This window comes from Bos grunniens, chromosome 4, assembly GCF_055505025.1.
Source record: "Bos grunniens cultivar Pamir isolate PY7600 chromosome 4, Bosgru_T2T1.0, whole genome shotgun sequence".
NCBI classification, from domain to species: Eukaryota; Metazoa; Chordata; class Mammalia; order Artiodactyla; family Bovidae; genus Bos; species Bos grunniens.
The window spans coordinates 112,158,689-112,176,190 of record NC_141168.1 but is presented as its reverse complement, the minus strand read 5'-3'; the positions used below and the strand labels follow the sequence as shown (position 1 = coordinate 112,176,190).

Sequence of the window (17,502 nt, the reverse complement as noted above, 5' to 3'; positions counted from 1 at the left end):
GGGTTAGGGGTGGGTTCGGGGGATTGGGTATAAGGGTTGGAAGGGACGTTCAAAATGAAGGGATATATGTATACTGAGGGCTGATTACCTTGTTGTATGGCAGAAAGTAACACAACATTTTAAAGCAATTATTCTCCAATGAAAAATAAACTGAAAAAAAGAAAAAGAAACTTAAAAATGATCCACATCAAAAAAAAATCTTAAAAAAATAGAACTTATAAGTAAATAATATCTCATTGTATATGAAAAACACCAATACAGTATACTAACGCATATATATGGAATTTAGAAAGATGGTAACGATAACCCTGTATACAAGACAGCAAAAGAGACACTGATGTATAGAACAGGCTTATGGACTCTGTGGGAGAGGGAGAGGGTGGGAAGATTTGGGAGAATGGCATTGAAACATGTGAAATGTCATGTATGAAACGAGATGCCAGTCCAGGTTCAATGCACGATGCTGGATGCTTGGGGCTGGTGCACTGGGACGACCCAGAGGGATGGTATGGGGAGGGAGGAGGGAGGAGGGTTCAGGATGGGTTCTTAAATTTGTAAGGAATATATTAAATTAAAAAAAAAATTAAAAAAAAATAAGTAAATAATATCTCATTGTAAACTTATTGATTTAAACATATTTACTGCCTTTCAATCACAGGTATTAGTTTAGTGATGGTTAAATTGTCCCGTTTTTGGCAAGCAAGCATCTCCTGCCCCGCTTTGATTAGCTGTCTTTGTAGATACATGTTTTACATCTATCTCCTCCGTGAGCCGTGAGTGCAGGGACCGTGTCTGGGTTGTTTATTCTTTATCCCCAGCACAGCTTAACATTCTCTCCATTAGTATTTGTTGAATAGGAGGCAGGATAGTAAAACTTCATTAAGTGGAGGGCTGTCTTGAGGAAGAGCATTTAGTTTAGTCTTTGTGGACTCAGAACTTGATTGAGAGAGTAGAAGTTACAGGAAGCCAATTTTGGCTGAACATAAAGAGGGACTAAAAAATGTGGGCGTTTTAGGGGATTTGAGTTCCAACAAAGTCTTCTGAGGGAGTGCTTTGTTCCTGGGAGTGACAACCAACCCAGTAAGAATTTTTTCGTTTTGAGTGATCACTGAGTTTACTTCTGTTTTTTTAAATTAGTTTTTATAAATTGAAGTATAGTTGATTGACAGTATTGTGCCAATCTCTGCTGTACAGCAAACTGACTCACTTCTCAGTTACGTTATACACATGTATACATTCTTGGTTGTGTTTTTTCCATTGTGTTTATCACAGGATAGTGAAAATGGTTCCCTGTGCTGTACAGCAGGACCTTGTTTATCCATCCTAAATGTAATAGTTTGCATCTGCCAACCCCAAATTCCCAGTCCATACCCTCCCTCCACTGAGGTTACTTTTTTAAAGTTCTAAGATTCTCAAATCCTTTACTGACAGACTTTATTTTAGGAAAAATGCAAGTTTTAAGTTATTGAAATGTAATTGTTTTCTTTTCTCCCAGAAACAATATATATTCCTCTAATTTTATGTTTCAAAGTATTATGAGTTTGTACATTTAATGAAGCATCATTATCAATATTTTATCAAACGTACAATCTCATAATAATTGTTGGTTGAGTGCACCCTTTTTCTCATTGCATTAAATTATTAGACTTTTTGCATTGTTAATCATATCTTAATAAATAACCATTATGCCATTCTTTTATAAATCTTTTTTTTATTTAAAAAAAGAAATCAATTCAACAGAAATAACATTAGTCTTCTTCCTGTTTTTTCTGTATTGTTTTGATAAAGATTAGGGTGAGGTGTGATTACTGACAACTTACCTTGAAATTCTAAATTTACTTTTCCAGAATAAATAATGTACTTTTAGAGTATTTCTGAATATCAAAGGTTAAATAGTACTGAGATGGTTTCTCTTTTATACCTGAGTGAAAATTGAATTTAGGCGGAGATGGTAAGACCATGAATATTTAGTTGCCTTTAATTTTTGAAGTGTGTATGTGATACAGTATCATCAGCATTCCAACCAGTGTCTTAAGAGAGAACAAATGAAAGAAACACTGATGGTAAAACCTTTAAAATATTTTTAATGACTTTGCCAAAAAGGTGTAAGTTCAGTTCAAAATATTGTCCTGGATGTGCTCAGCCTTGCTATTGCCACTCTCTCAGTAGTAACTACATTTCCTTCTGTTGCTTTAAACCAATACAGCGAGGAAACAAAAGCTGTGTATCTCCGTGCACTCGGTATTATTTTCCATAGCAGTTTCTCTTGAGACAGACTCATAATGGAAGAGAGAGGCAGAATATATTAAATTTGCCAGAGTATATTAAATTTCTTTTAGGTGTATTGCCTTAATTTCCTTTATATCCTCTAGACATAATTTCTCCTAGGTGTTAGCACATGAACACTATTTTCAGAGATGACCTAGATAATGTTTGTTATTTTGTTTTATTGTACAAAGTTATCTTACGAATTTGCGGTAACTAATCTGATAGAAAACCTTTAGGCTTTCCTTTGAGAATTGTCCATTAGGAAATTCTCTTCGTGCATCGTCTTTTGAGCCTGGAAAATTGACCCTGAGTGGGAAAGTTTTGCTTTGTAGGGTTCATGAAATGTCAAAATAGTACATGCGTGCAAAAATGAATAGGCCATTCTCCTTATTCAGAACTTCTCCGTCTTGCTTCACCCACACAAGATAATTTTATTATTTACAGACTTATGGGCACACATATCTGTGGACAGAATTTCTGAAGTTGGCAGAGATTTGGATTTGTGGTTAGAACCAGTTTGAAATCACACGTCCTTGAGCATGCAGCGAGCTTCACAGGGAGGCCAAGCTGGGAATGGCAGTTCTTGGAAGAATTAGAGACTGATAGCTAGTCTCTGAAATTAAAACAGCTCCCTGTATGGCTTAGAACAGCTAGACATGAGCCTGGCAATTTCTCCAGCAGAAGGTTCTGTGGTAGTATTAACACAATTTAAAGCATTTTAAAAATGTTATTTACCTGGGTTAATGTCTCCGTTGCCAATCAAGTCTTGATTGCCTTCTATTCATTAGCCTTTGATTTAATTAATAAGACTTGTTAAAGAGGAATCTTCAGTGTTTTCCTGTAAACAGCTCTAATTTATTGATTCAATTTGAATTTCGTAATTATTCTAAAGAACTTAAGTCAATGTTTGAAGTATGTGTTTTGCATATTTAATTAAACAGTTTAACCACACAAAGTAATTATTAGATATGCTCCAAAGTTTGAACATTAGAATATTTGTAATTATTTTTTCAAGAGATACCTTTTCCAAAAGTTGAGCCAGTGACTTAATGTTTTTACTAGACTTTATGCTGAGGGATTCAGTAGTTGGTGAGTGTCTAGACGTGTGGTGAAAAATTAAGAAAACAGTCACAATGACTCCTAGGTTAAAGAACAATTTGATGATCAATACGGTTCTTAATGGGAAACCAATTAAGCAGTTGAAAAGAGGGAGAAACTGATTAGCAGTCTGAGCTCAGATTATTGAAGATACTGAGGGGTTTGAAACTGGTCTGTTGGGTGAAAAAGGTTAATTAACAAAGCATTCTATAAATTCTAAAACCTTAAGGAAATGAAAATTTTATATATCTGCATGCATCATCAAAAACAAAGAGACTCCACCTTTAATTTGAAAAAAGAAAATATTTATTTGTTTGGCTGCACTCTCCAGCACGTGGGATCTTAGTTCCCCAACCAAGGATTGAACCCATGGCCCCTGCAGTGGAAGTATGGAGTCTTAACTGATAGATCGCCAGGGAAGTCCCAAAATAAATATTTAAACTCAAACATTGAGAGTTTTGTGATTGACAGGAACATGCCAAATAGATGACCAACAAGGACCTACTGTTAAAAAAATTAAATGTGAAAGAAGATATTGAAATCTTTAAAAAAATGTGATATTTCTGAAATCTTTGAAAGCAATAATTTTTACATTTTATTCTTGAATTATCTTGCAAATGTAAGGAAAGAAATGTTAGTATATTAACATTTTTAATATTCATTCAATCAAATATTTTGAGTGTATTCTGTATGTCAGATGGTTTTAGGCATTGGGCATGTAACAGTTAACAAAACAGAAGAAAGTTCCTTTGCTCTTAAATCTAATAGTCTAGTATAAATTTTAAGGAATTTTTTAGTTTCACATAAAATCCCAGTGTCTTTAACTCCTGTGATTATCATAACTATAGAAATTGATAGTTGGAGGTTTAACTCATGGAGCATTATGCTACAGAGTCAGGATTCCATTAACCCGGATCTTGTTCTTTCAGGCAGTTTATCATAGTAAATATGTTCAAGGTTTATTTCACCTCAGAAATGATGCACACGGTCTATGAGGTTGCTTAAAGGTGTTCCTTCTCTGGTTGCATTTAAAGTATCAAGGCTGGTTCAGTTAAAGGCTCATCGCCTTTCAGTGTATTACAGGGGAATCATAGCTTCATGGTCTGCATCTGTTTTAAGCATATAGCCTTCCAAAACCATAAATTCCCTATATTCCAGAATTCAGTGCATGTAAGCCAGCAATCTCAAGGGAGATGGAAAAGCTTTGTGGGAAGAAGGCTCTGTGTGTGTATGTGTTATTGGTGATGGGAGACTATCTGTAAATGAAAGGAGAATTCCAAGCAGTTCTTGGCCTCAGTTCCCACCTCCTTAGGGAGCCAGTGATGAGCTCAGCTGGGCTGAGAAAATCTGTGCAGATGTCAATACTGACTGCATCCCAGCTTCAAGCCCGGCTGGAGGCCTCCCTCAGCCGTAAAGAGCAAAGTGGAGAGGGCAAGGTACAGTCAGTCTCCAGTTGAACCCCATATGAATATTAATGTTTTACTTGCACCTGGTACCTAGAGCATAATCAGGATTAGAAAGACATCAAGGTGACATACTCAGGAGAAGAGAATTGCAGAGCAGAAAAGTGCCAGGCCTGTCCTCCCAGCTGAAACACAGGGGAAAATAAACCAGCCCCCTAACCCAGAGGAGACAGCACATTGCAGAGCCTTATAATCAGATGTCCTTTGATTACTGTAACCAGTAATGTATTTGAACAATCAGTTCAATGAGGGATGCCATTAGGATGGCTGGGTTGTGATAAATCCCTGACCTTTCAAATTCTGTGTCTGTGGCAGGATTTTTTTTTTTTTAATAAAAAATAGACCAGTTGGATGCAGTTTACAAGAAAGAGACTTTCAGATTCTTTTATTTCAGACTCAGGCACTGGATTCTCTGGGACGCATGGGCTCTCTGTTGATTCCATAAGCTCTAAAGACTTCTGGTTGCAATTTAGACTACAGTGAGAACCTCTATTCCTCCATCAAGTTGGCCAAATCAGTGGTCGATAACCTAGGATCTATCAGTAAAGGGGGAACCCAAGCTCCTATTTGCTATAGGTAGTAGAAATTGGTACAACCTGTGTGTAGGATAATTTCTTAATGTTCCACTAAAAAGCTTGATGGACAAGGCGACGGCACCCTACTCCAGTACTCTTGCCTGGAAAATCCCATGGACGGAGGAGCCTGGTGGGATTCAGTCCACGGGGTCGCTAAGATTCGGACACGACTGAGCGACTTCACTTTCACGCATTGGAGAAGGAAATGGCAACCCACTCCTGTGTTCTTGCCTGGAGAATCCCAGGGACAGGGGAGCCTGTTGGGCTGCCATCTATGGGGTCACACAGAATCGGACACGACTGAAGCGATTTAGCAGCAGCAGCAGCAGAGGATTGGAATTAAGTTAAGCATACTACACTTAGACAAAGGAACACCCTGTGGTTTTCTAAAAACAAAAGACGATTTCTATGAGTTTATGAGGAAGTCACCCAAATATATTGAGAGATAAAAATAATATACACTGTACCCCGTATGGCATATTACCATTTGTATATGTGTGTGTTAAGTACACATATCAAGCTAAGTTACCTGAGTTAAGTGACCTCAGAGGGTGGGAGCTGGCTATGTCAGGGAGATTTACTTTTCATTACAGCTTTCTTGTAGCTTTTACATTTTTAATATGTGCTTATTTTACTTATTTTATTTAAGTATATTAGTATGAAATATGTTGGTAAGCCTAGTCAAGGTAAAAGTAGAACATTCAGCTAGAAGAATGTCTTTATTTTATTAACAGAATTGATTGTATAGAAAGTTACTTGCCTAGTGTAATCTTACTTTTAATTAGAGCTGATGCACATTTAGAATGTGTCTAGAAGAACAATCTGTTTTGTATGGGTCTTGTATAATTTTGTAATAGTAAAATATTCTTAACTTTTATTGTGATGATATATAGCATTATAAAACATCATCAGACTAAATACAACTTTAGGAGACTCTAGCTTAAGAAAATGGCAAAAAAGAGAGGAACAGGTGGTATTGATAGAGACAGAGAAAGAAGAGGGGAGAAGCAAGAAGCCAGGGTCAGTTTTCCATCTTTGGGGACTGAATGACGTCAGCTTAAGACTGGAAATGAAGTTCTTGTTGTTCAGTCACTCAGTCGTGTCCGACTCTTTCTGACCCCATGGACTGTAGCCTGACAGGCTCTTCTGTCCATGGAATTTCCTAGGTAAGAATACTTAAGTGTGTTGCCATTTCCTTCTCTAGGGGATCTTCCTGACCTAACCTGTGGTCTCCGGCTTGGCAGGCAGATTCTTTACCACTAAGCCACCTGGGAAGCCCTACAGACATTTGATCCTAAGAAACAAAGGAGCTATTGGAGAAATAAAGGGAGAGTGTTATTCTGAGTACTTGATTTTTAATTAATCTGAATAATTGATCAAACAGTATTTTTTTTGTTAAGCACTAGTTACATGTTGGAAAGCACATTGAGTGAATCACAGAAAACTTGAGTTAAATCTTGGACTATGCAAGTGTGAATATTTAAAATGTGAATATTTGAAGTGTGAATATTTATGATGATGATATAGGGTTCCCAGCCTTACTGAAGTTAGTCTTGTTGTGGTGGCATAATTGAGTCACTGTCATTTTTAGTGCAAATCCATAAAATACAAATCGTAATGAAGACAATTAGAACAGTGTGTACTAAATCCCTTCAGTCGTTTCTGACTCTGCGACCCCATGGACTGTAGCCTGCCAGGCTCCTCTGTCCATGGGATTCTCCAGGCAAGACTACTGGATGGGTTGCCATGCCCTTCTCCAGGGGATCTTGCCAACCCAGGGATCGAACCCGTGTCTTTTATGTCTCCTGCATTGGCAGGTAGGTTCTTTACCACTAGTGCCACCTGGGAAGCCCAATTAGAACCCTAACAAGACCATATGTTCATGGATTTCTTTCTCTTCTGTTTCTCCGTTTCTCCAGGGTGAATGGAAAGCTGGTAGCCCTGAAGGTGATCAGGCTGCAGGAAGAGGAAGGTACACCTTTTACAGCTATCAGGGAAGGTAGGCATTTTCCCTTGTTATCCTTGCTTTTGTGTTTGTGTGATGCCCATAACTGTTTAAATAGTATACACCTCTGAATATGCTGTTTCTAAATTATATGGCTCTATTTCTAATTGGAATGTGTGAACTGAAATATAAAATCAGCACCTCTTACAATCACATCAAGTCATGTTAAATAAAACTATCCTGCTGAGTATTCAGCTGTGGGGGGAAAAAAGTATGTGCTGATGGTGAGACTATAGCTGGCTGAGGGATTTTACACATCTGATTTTGTTTGCAGAGTTCTTAAGGCACATGTTAATCTAAAATTACTCTATACTCATGACTTTTAAGGAAACTTCTTAAAAATGGGGGGAATTATGCTATCTTATTAATCTTTTGTATTTCATCTTTCTTGATTTCTTTTTTCCTATTCTTTATTTTCTATTGGCTTTGCTTATTGATTTATAGATGCTCTTTATGTATCAGCATTATGTTGTAATATTTTTTTCTACTGTCATTTTTCTATAAAGTATTCTTATTTTTTTATATTAAAAAAATCCTTATTTTTGGCTGCACTGGGTCTTTGTTGCTGTGAGCTAGCTTTCTCTAGTTTGGGCTAGCAGGAGTTATTCTCTATTTGCCTTGGGCAGGCTCAGTAGTTGCGGCCCGCAGGCTTTGTTGCCTCATGGCATATGGGAGCTTCCAGGAGCAGGGATCAAACCCACGTGCCTTGCATTGCAAGGTGGATTCTTAACCATTAGACCACCAGGGAAGTCCTAAAAAGTCTTTTAAACAGTTATTTGTTACATTTAAATTTTTATAAAATAAAATTGCTCTATCTTTTGCTTTATACCTTCCTGCATAGTTTTCTACTTCAAGGGAATAAATCACCTTTTATTAGTGGGATCTTTTCAGTTCACTTTCAGAACTTTTACTTCTACTGCATGTTTTTATGGAAAAGGAAATGGCAACCCACTCCAGTGTTCTTGCCTGGAGAATCCCAGGGATGGGGGAGCCTGGTAGACTGCCGTCTCTGGGGTCACACAGAGTCGACATGACTGAAGTGACTTAGCAGCAGCAGCAGCATGTTTTTAAAGTATAAATGATCTTGAAATAAGACTTTGGTTTATTTTGGCTTTGCAGGAACTATGACTACTTGTCTGCTGATCCACAATGAGATAAATAATAATGATTTACTTCAGTAGTAGTATTAAGATATTGATGAACTGAATGTAGTATGTCACTGCTCTGATTTGTTTCCCTGACCAGGGAGTGAACCTGGGCCACAGCAGTGAAAGCCCAGTATCCTCACCACTGGGCCACCAGGGAGCTCCGAAGAAGTCTACTTCCTATTTTCACTTTCTCACCGTTCATTCTCCTTTTCCTCTCTCTTCAGTTTGGTTTCTGTCATTCCTGTTTAGCTGGAAATATTGGAAGGTTCATCAGTGAACTTCTTACTGTCACATTCAATAGACACCTGTCTTACCTTATCCAGCCTTTTATCAGGTTGTATGTGGTTAAAACATTCTCTTCTATGAGACCAGATTTTCCAAGTAGGCAACTGTTTCTCTTTCTCTTGTGCTGTCTCCTTTTCTAAGTGTTACAGAGTTCCCCTAAACAGGGAAAGGACCTTCTTTTCTTTAATCAGCACTCTCTCCCATGTGATTTTATTCATTTCATGAGTTAAATAGTAACCATAATGTGATGACCAGCACATACCTCTCTTGAGCTAAGATTCTGTCTTTGTTTCCATTCTCACATATCCTTCTGCGTATGTGGCATTTCCTCTTGAATCCAGTAATATGTAAACATGAAAATATATCACTGTCAGGTGAGATTTATTCCAGGAATAAAATACTTGTGTTCAGTCTGATGAAACTGGAGACTACTAGCTGAGATAGGGCAGTGGGTTCCCGTTGACCTGTGAAGTTTAGTTATGGTACACTCTGAATGTTAGGAAGTAGGAGAGTGCCAAAGAGTTGCTGGGCTACAAGAGAAGCAGGAGGGGAGTGATTCTGGGCAGCAGGCATGCTCCTTAGCAGGTGGGGCATGTGCTGGAATTAACCAGCTTAACCTTGCTGATGTCTCCCTAGATTCAAGGTTAAGAGGAAGTTCCTAGTGTTATCAGAAGATGCAGTTTTGACAGTTTGCTCCACCATGGGAAGCTCAAGAGAAGAAGCAAGAAGTAGGGTCATATTAAGGTTTTTGATGATCTGTCTATTCATACTGGCTGGGTATGAGGCAAGGCCTTTGGGCACCTGATATACCTTGAGATGAGCTTAGAAGCGGGCCCTGAGCTGTGGTTGTGTTGTAGAATGAGGGTATTGTAGTTGGGACCTGTTCTGTGGCTTAGAGGGCCTCTGAAGACTTTTGAGCTGAGTTTATTAGGAAGATAAATCTGGTATTAGAATATGATATAGATTAGAGGAGGAAACTGGAAGTGGATAAATCAGTCATTCAAAGCAGTGTAGATTTGAAATTATGAGAACTCAGGGTTTATTAGAAAGCAGGGACAAACAATGATGTTGTAGAGGAAAAAAGGTCAGATCTAGGTGAATGATTGGTTATAGGTGATTTCAGAGGGAAGTATCAATGGTTTTGAGTTTGAATGAGTTAAAAAAAAAAAAATGGTGCCAGAGAGAGAAATAGCTTGTCATTGCACGGTCAGTTCAGTTCAGTTGCTCAGTCGTTTCCGACTCTCCGTGACCCCATGAACCACAGCACACCAGGCCTCCCTGTCCATCACCAACTCCCGGAGTCCACCCAAACCCATGTCCATTGAGTCGGTGATGCCATCCAGCCATCTCATCCTTTGTTGTCCATTTCTCCTCCTGCCTTCAATCTTTCCCAGCATCAGAGTCTTTTCTAGTGAGTCAGCTCTTAATATCAGGTGGCCAAAGTATTGGAGTTACAGCTTCAAAATCAGTCCTACCAATGAACACCCAGGACTGATCTCCTTTAGGATGAACTGGTTGGATCTCCTTGCAGTCCAAGGGATTCTCAAGAGTCTTCTCTAACACCACAGTTCAAAAGCATCAATTCTTCAGCACTCAGCTTTCTTTATAGTCCAACTCTCACATCCATACATGACTACTGGAAAAACCATAGCCTTGACTAGATGGACCTTTGTTGGCAAAGTAATGTCTCTGCTTTTTAATATGCTGTCTAGGTTGGTCATAACTTTCCTTCCAAGGAGTAAGCATCTTTTAATTTCATGGCTACAGTCATCATCTGCAGTTATTTTGGAGCCCCCCAAAATAAAGTCTGACACTGTTTCCACTGTTTCCCCATCTATTTGCCATGAAGTGATGGGACCAGATGCCATGATCTTCATTTTCTGAATGTTGAGCTTTAAGCCAACTTTTTCACTCTCCTCTTTCACTTTCATCAAGAGGCTCTTTAGTTCTTCACTTTCTGCCATCAGGGTAGTGTCATCTGCATTTCTGAGGTTATTGATATTTCTCCCAGCAATCTTGATTCCAGCTTGTGCTTCTTCCAGCCCAGCGTTTCTCATGATGTACTCTGCATGTAAGTTAAATAAGCAAGGTGACAATATACAGCCTTGACGGACTCCTTTTCCTATTTGCAACCAGTCTGTTGTTCCATGTCCAGTTCTAACTGTTGCTTCCTGACCTGCATCCAGGTTTCTCAAGAGGCAGGTCAGGTGATCTGGTATTCCCATCTCTTTTAGAATTTTCCACAGTTTATTGTGATCCACACAGTCAAAGGCTTTGGCATAGTCAATAAAGCAGAAATAGATGTTTTTCTGGAACTCTCTTGCTTTTTTGATGATCCAGCGGATGTTAGCAATTTGACCTCTGGTTCCTCTGCCTTTTCTAAAACCAGCTTGAACATCTGGAAGTTCACGGTTCATGTGTTGCTGAAGTCTGGCTTGGAGAATTTTGAGCATTATTTTACTAGCGTGTGAGATGAGTGCAATTGTGCGGTAGTTTGAGAATTCTTTGGCATTGCCTTTCTTTGGGATTGGAATGAAAACTGACCTTTTCCAGTCCTGTGGCCACTGCTGAGTTTTCCAAATTTGCTGGCATACTGAGTGTAGCACTTTAACAGTATCATCTTCCAGGATTTGAAGTAGCGCAACTGGAATTCCATCACCTCCACTAGCTTTGTTCGTAGTGAGGCTTCCTAAGGCCCACTTGACGTCACATTCCAGGATGTCTGGCTCTAGGTGGGTGATCACACCATCGTGATTATCTGGGTCGTAAGGATCTTTTTTGTACAGTTCTTCTGTGTATTCTTGTCACCTGTTCATAATATCTTCTGCTTCTTAGGTCTCTACCATTTCTGTCCTTTATTGAGCCCATCTTTGCATGAAATGTTCTCTTAGTATGTCTGATTTTCTTGAAGAGATCTCTAGTCTTTCCCATTCTATTGTTTTCCTCTATTTCTTTGCAGTGATCACTGAGGAAGGCTTTCTTATCTCTCCTTGCTATCCTTTGGAACTCTGCATTCAAATAGGTATATCTTTCCTTTTCTCCTTTGCTTTTTGCTTCCCTTCTTTTCACAGCTATTTGTAAGGCCTCCTCAGACAGCCATTTTGCTTTTTTGCATTTCTTTTTCTTGGGTATGGTCATGATTCCTGTATTCTGTAAAATGTCACGAACCTCCGTCCATGGTTCATCAGGCACTCTATCAGATCTAGTCCCTTAAATATATTTCTCACTTACACTGTATAGTCATAAGGGATTTGATTTAGGTCATACACTTTCTTCAATTTCATTCTAAATTTGGCAATAAGAGGTTCATGATCTGAGCCACAGTCAGCTCCTGGTTTTGTTTTTGCTGACTGTATAGAGCTTCTCCACCTTTGGCCACAAAGAATAATAATCAATCTGATTTCGGTGTTGGCCATCTGGTGCTGTCCATGTGTAGAGTCTTCTCTTGTGCTGTTGTAAGAGGGTGTTTGCTATGACCAGTGCCTTCTCTTAGCAGAATTCTATTAGCCTTTGCCCTGCTTCATTCTGTACTCCAAGGCCAAATTTGCCTGTTACTCCAGGTGTTTCTTAACTTCCTACTTTTGCATTCCAGTCCCCTATAATGAAAAGGACATCTTTTTTGGGGTGTTAGTTCTAGAAGGTCTTGTAGGTCTTCATAGAAATGTTCATGTTCAACTTCAGCTTCTTTAGCTTTACTGGTCGGGGCACAGACTTGGATTACCATGATATTGAATGGTTTGCCTTGGAAACGAACAGAGATCTTTCTGTCATTTTTGAGATTGCATCCAAGTACTGCATTTCAGACTCTTTTGTTGACCATGATGGCTACTCCATTTCTTCTGAGGGATTCCTGCCCGCAGTAGTAGATATAATGGTCATCTGAGTTAAATTCACCCATTGCAGTCCATCTCAGTTCACTGATTCCTAGAATGTCAACGTTCACTCTTGCCATCTCTTGTTTGACCACTTCCAATTTGCCTTGATTCATGGACCTGACATTCCAGGTTCCTATGCAATATTGCTCTTTACAGGATCGGACCTTGCTTCTATCACCAGTCACATTGACAACTGGGCGTTGTTTTTGCTCTTGCTGCATCCCTTTATTCTTTCTGGAGCTATTTCTCCACTGATCACCAGTAGCATATTGGGCACCTGTGGAGTTCCTTTCAGTGTCCTATCTTTTTGCCTTTTCATGCTGTTCATGGGGTTCTCAAGGCAAGAATAGTGCAGTGGTTTCCATTCCCTTCTCCAGGGGACCACATTCTGTCCATCGCATTCTGTCATTCTGTGATTGTGTGGAGAATTGCTTTGAACACCTTGCAATTTGAAAAGGCTGTTATCCAATTTAACCTTCCTTCACATTCGCCCTTTGAAGGTTTTTTTGAGAGGGGCAGATATAGAATTAATATGGTTGGTACAATTCATATAGTTAATATGGAATTAAGGCTTGGAGAGCTTAGACGACTTGTCCAAGGACTTGAATCTTGTACTTAGACTTTCTTAGATTTAAAACAGTGTCCATACTAACTTTGTGGAATAGTTGATTGGGATTTTAGACATTAGGGTTTGAGTTCATGAGACATCTATGTGAAAATCTCTCTGGTGATGTGGAAGTGAAGCTCCCAAGAGTTCAACATAAACAGTGTACATTGACATGGTCTTTTACAAGTTGAACAAGTGTAGGATTTTTATGGGAGAGAAGTTTGAGTGAAAACAGAGAGTTAAGTTGCAGGACAGTGCACTGAGTTGGAAAGCCTCATGTTAGAGTCTACAAAGCTGGGTTTTAATCCTGGCTTTGTTTTGCGTCACTGTGCTACTTTGCTAGGGCTGCCTTAACACAAACTGAGTGGCTGAAGCAACAGCAATGTATCATCTCATGGTTCCAGAGGCTAGAATCTAAGGTCAAGGTGTCTGGGCGCTCCTCCTTCTGATCCCGAGGGAAAGGCTTGTGTCAAGTCTTTCTTAACTAATAGATATGGCTGTCGTCTGCTTGTGTCTTCAAGTTAGCTTCTCTCTGTATCTTTGTCCAAATGTCCTTTACTTATAAGGACAGCAGTCATATTGGATAAGGTTCTACTCTGGTGACCTCACTTTAACTTAATTACCTCTGAAAAAAAATCTATTTCATATACTATCATAACCTGAGGTGCTAGGGTGTTGGGACTTCATATGCATTTTGGGGGACACAATTCAATCCACAACATCACTTAATGGCTTTAGGCCTCAGTAACTGTGTGCAGAAGGGGCTTCCCCAGTGGCTCAGCGGTAAAGAATCTGCCTGCAATCCAGGAGACACAGGAGACCCCCAGTTCAGTCCCTGGGTTGGGAAGATCTGCTGAAGGAGGAAATGGCAACCTACTTCAGTATTCTTGTCTGGAAAAAATATCTTGTGGACAGAGGTGGGCTGCAGTCCATGGGGTCGGAAAGAGTCGGATATGACTCAGCGACTAAGCATGAAGTACAAACCTGTTATGCAGAACATGGGAGTTGGTTTGTGCCATTTCTCAGGCACTACCTAGCTCTGCACTGTGGCTTTGATTTCCCAAGGAGTCCTTAAACTCAGAGTTTTGAATGCTCTGGAGATGAGTGATGTAAGAATTGTAGAGGCGTGTAGAAACTGATCACAGTGAGACATTGTCTTTTCCCTTTGAATAAAATATTTTAAGATTTTCCAAGTAAAATCTGACTTCCAAGTGATTTTTATTGGAGATAAATGACCGTATAAGAAAAAGAATTAAACTCTAGGCAGTTTTGGTTATTTGTTCCACTCTTACCTTTTATAAGTCTTATTTTTCTGCTATTTATGTGTGGATGCAAGAGCAATCACCAGTGTTCGTTCTCTTTCGGTGTTACTAATCCTAGAAATCCATGCACAGAACTCCTCTGTGCTTCCTGTGGTAGAACTTGGAATAGTTAGGACGAAGGTGGTAGATGCTTCGTTATAGACGTTATAGATGCTTCGGTAGACGAAGGGGGGTTATGTTCGTTTTTACATTGATGAGGGTTCTGTCATGGCTTGTTCAACTGAGAGGAAGCACTTTAATTTGAGTTTGCCCCTTTTCTGCTGTTTTGGTCAATTTCCTCATTCACCAAATGTCAATAGCAGGAAGATTTCAAATGAAGAAAGCCCTGTGCATTGTAAAGTAGTTTTCAAGTGGCTGCTTGCCAGTTATAAGCTTACCTGGGAATTTAGATGTTAACGCATAATTTTCCCCTAAAGTGGAAACACTTGTAAGCAACCCTAATCTTACCTAGATTTATGTCCAAAGATGGACTTTGACTTTTATCTCATAGAGCTAGAGTACTTAATGACTTTAATTCAGGTTCAGGTGCTTTGAATCTCATTCTGTCTTTGATGGGAGCTTAGAGAAATTAAGTAGCTGTGCTGAGACCAGCTTTTCTATTTTATTCTAAAATCCTTGTATGATACTGTCATGAGTTTTGATTGTACTGATAAAGCATCAGGAGGTACAAGAAAGGTTTGAAAGGAAGTAGCTGAAATGTCTTAGGATACAAGAAATGAAGCAGTTACAGAAAGGAAAAATAGGACGTTCAGTCTTGACTTGTTAAGTGTGAGGTCTGACATTCACATGGCATTTGTTTATACGGTTTGCACGTTAGGTAATAGGTCGGTTGCATGTAAATTGGAGACATCATTCAGCATTTCCTGAGTGATTTCATTTAATCTTTCACCATTGTGAGAGAAGTTGATGTTACTGTCTTCGTGTTAAGAAGTTTTTATGAAGCTGGGATCTAAAGACATTTTTGTCCAAAGTCACACACATACTTTGTGACAGACAAGGAGTTCAGCTCGGGTCTTCCTACCCAGTGCCCAGCACTGTGCCTGACACATGATAGCTGTTCTGTGCATGTTGAACCAGTGAGTGACTGAATGAGTGCGAAAGTCCCAAATCCTTACTGATCCAATTGTATGTAGAGTCTTTCAGGCTGCTAAGAAATAAAGAGGTGAAGTTCCATATAGCAAAGTTGTGATGAAGACTGTGCAACTACCTAAGTATCATGAGCAAGTTACTTAACACATTTTGTCTTCCGTTTCTTCATCTCTGAAGTAGCAGACTCGAACTGTCTGATCTTATGTTGCTGTTGTTTAGTCACTCAGTCGTGTCCACCTCCTTTGGGACCCCATGGACTACAGCCCGCCAGGCTCCTCTGTCCATGGAGTTTTCCAGGCAAGAAGACTGGAGTGGGTTTCCATTTCCTTCTCCAGGGCATCTTCCTGACCCAGAGATTGAACCTGGTCTCCTGCATTGGAAGGTGGATTCTTTACCACCGAGCCACCTGAGAAGCCCCCATATGCATCATGATTAAAATACTAGTACCAGCATGAATCTTTTCCTGGACAAAGGATCTATAATTGTATCATCAGTATTCTGCATCCACACATTCTGTAGTGTGATACACATTACTGTGCTCAGAATATTTCTTTTAAACCTTCTAATAATAACCTTTTATGTCTGTCACTGAAGAAATTAACATCAGTTGCTTCAGAGCATTTGACAATTGACAGACAAAATTTTTTTTAAATGGAAGATAAAAATCTATGAGTCTAGACTTTGATTCTAAGTAAGCTTATGTAAATTTCCAAAATTGTTATTCTTTGTAAGTCTGAGCAATTTGATGAGTGTCTGCCAATTGATACCAACAAAAAATTTGCAAGCTGTTAGATCATGTGACTTTAAAAACTATAAAACCATGTCTTATCTTTTTCATGTCTTTAATTTTTAAGGATAAAGTTTTTTTTTAATGAAACATCTATTCTTGTCTGCCTTAAATTTTTAAGAAGTTTTATATTTTGTCTTTTCTATTTGGAAGTAATAGTTTTCAGCTTATATTTGGAAATATACATTTTATTGGATATATAAATAAACATACATTAAATTAAACATAAAATAAACATTTTATTGGAAATACAAATTGAGTTCTGATATATTTATATTGAAAACACATTTAGGAGAACTATATAACTGTTTCTAATTTGAAGGCATTTATAACTGGCTAAAATTTTTTATTTATTTATTTAAAGCCAGTTATAAATGTGTTCAAATTAGAAATAGTTACATAGTTATTTTAAATATGGACTTTTTTTGGTGCCTGAAATGCTAAGAACCTTTTAAAAATGTTATCTTGTTTAATTCCCAAAATATCTCTTGTGTTAAATATAAATATCAGTATCTCCATATTACTGATGAGGTCATTGAGGTCCAGCAAAAATAAATTATCCTCTGTTATAGAGTTTACTAGGAAACAGCCAGGGCTTCCCTGGTAGCTCAGCTGGTAAAGAATCTATCTGCAATGCAGGAGACCCCAGTTCAACTCCTGGGTCGGGAGGATCCCCTGGAGAAGGGATAAGCTACCCATTCCAATATTCTTGGGCTTCCCTTGTGGCTCAGCTGGTAAAGACTCCGTCTGCAATGTGGGAGACCTGGGTTCAATCTCTGGGTTGGGAAGATCCCCTGGAGAAGGCAAAGGCTCCCCACTCCAGTATTCTGGCCTGGAGAATCCCATAGACTGTATAGTCCATGGGGTCGCAAAGAGTCAGGCATGACTGAGCTACTTTCAAAAAAAAAAAAAAAAAGCATGTATATGGAATCTAGAAAACTAGTACTGATGAACCCATTTACTGGAAAGAAATGGAAAAG

At 38.9% G+C, this 17,502-nt stretch overlaps 1 protein-coding gene across 12 annotated transcripts in view; it reads left to right on the top strand.

Moving 5' to 3' along the window:
* CDK14 (cyclin dependent kinase 14) overlaps positions 1–17,502 on the top strand; it is a 662,541-nt gene that overhangs the window by 203,524 nt on the left and 441,515 nt on the right. For all 12 annotated transcript variants that reach the window (XM_086397990.1, XM_086397994.1, XM_086397995.1 and 9 more), the window contains one exon: positions 7,324–7,403. In XM_086397990.1, the coding sequence (XP_086254116.1) occupies positions 7,324–7,403 (80 nt within the window). The remainder of the gene's footprint in view (positions 1–7,323; positions 7,404–17,502) is intronic.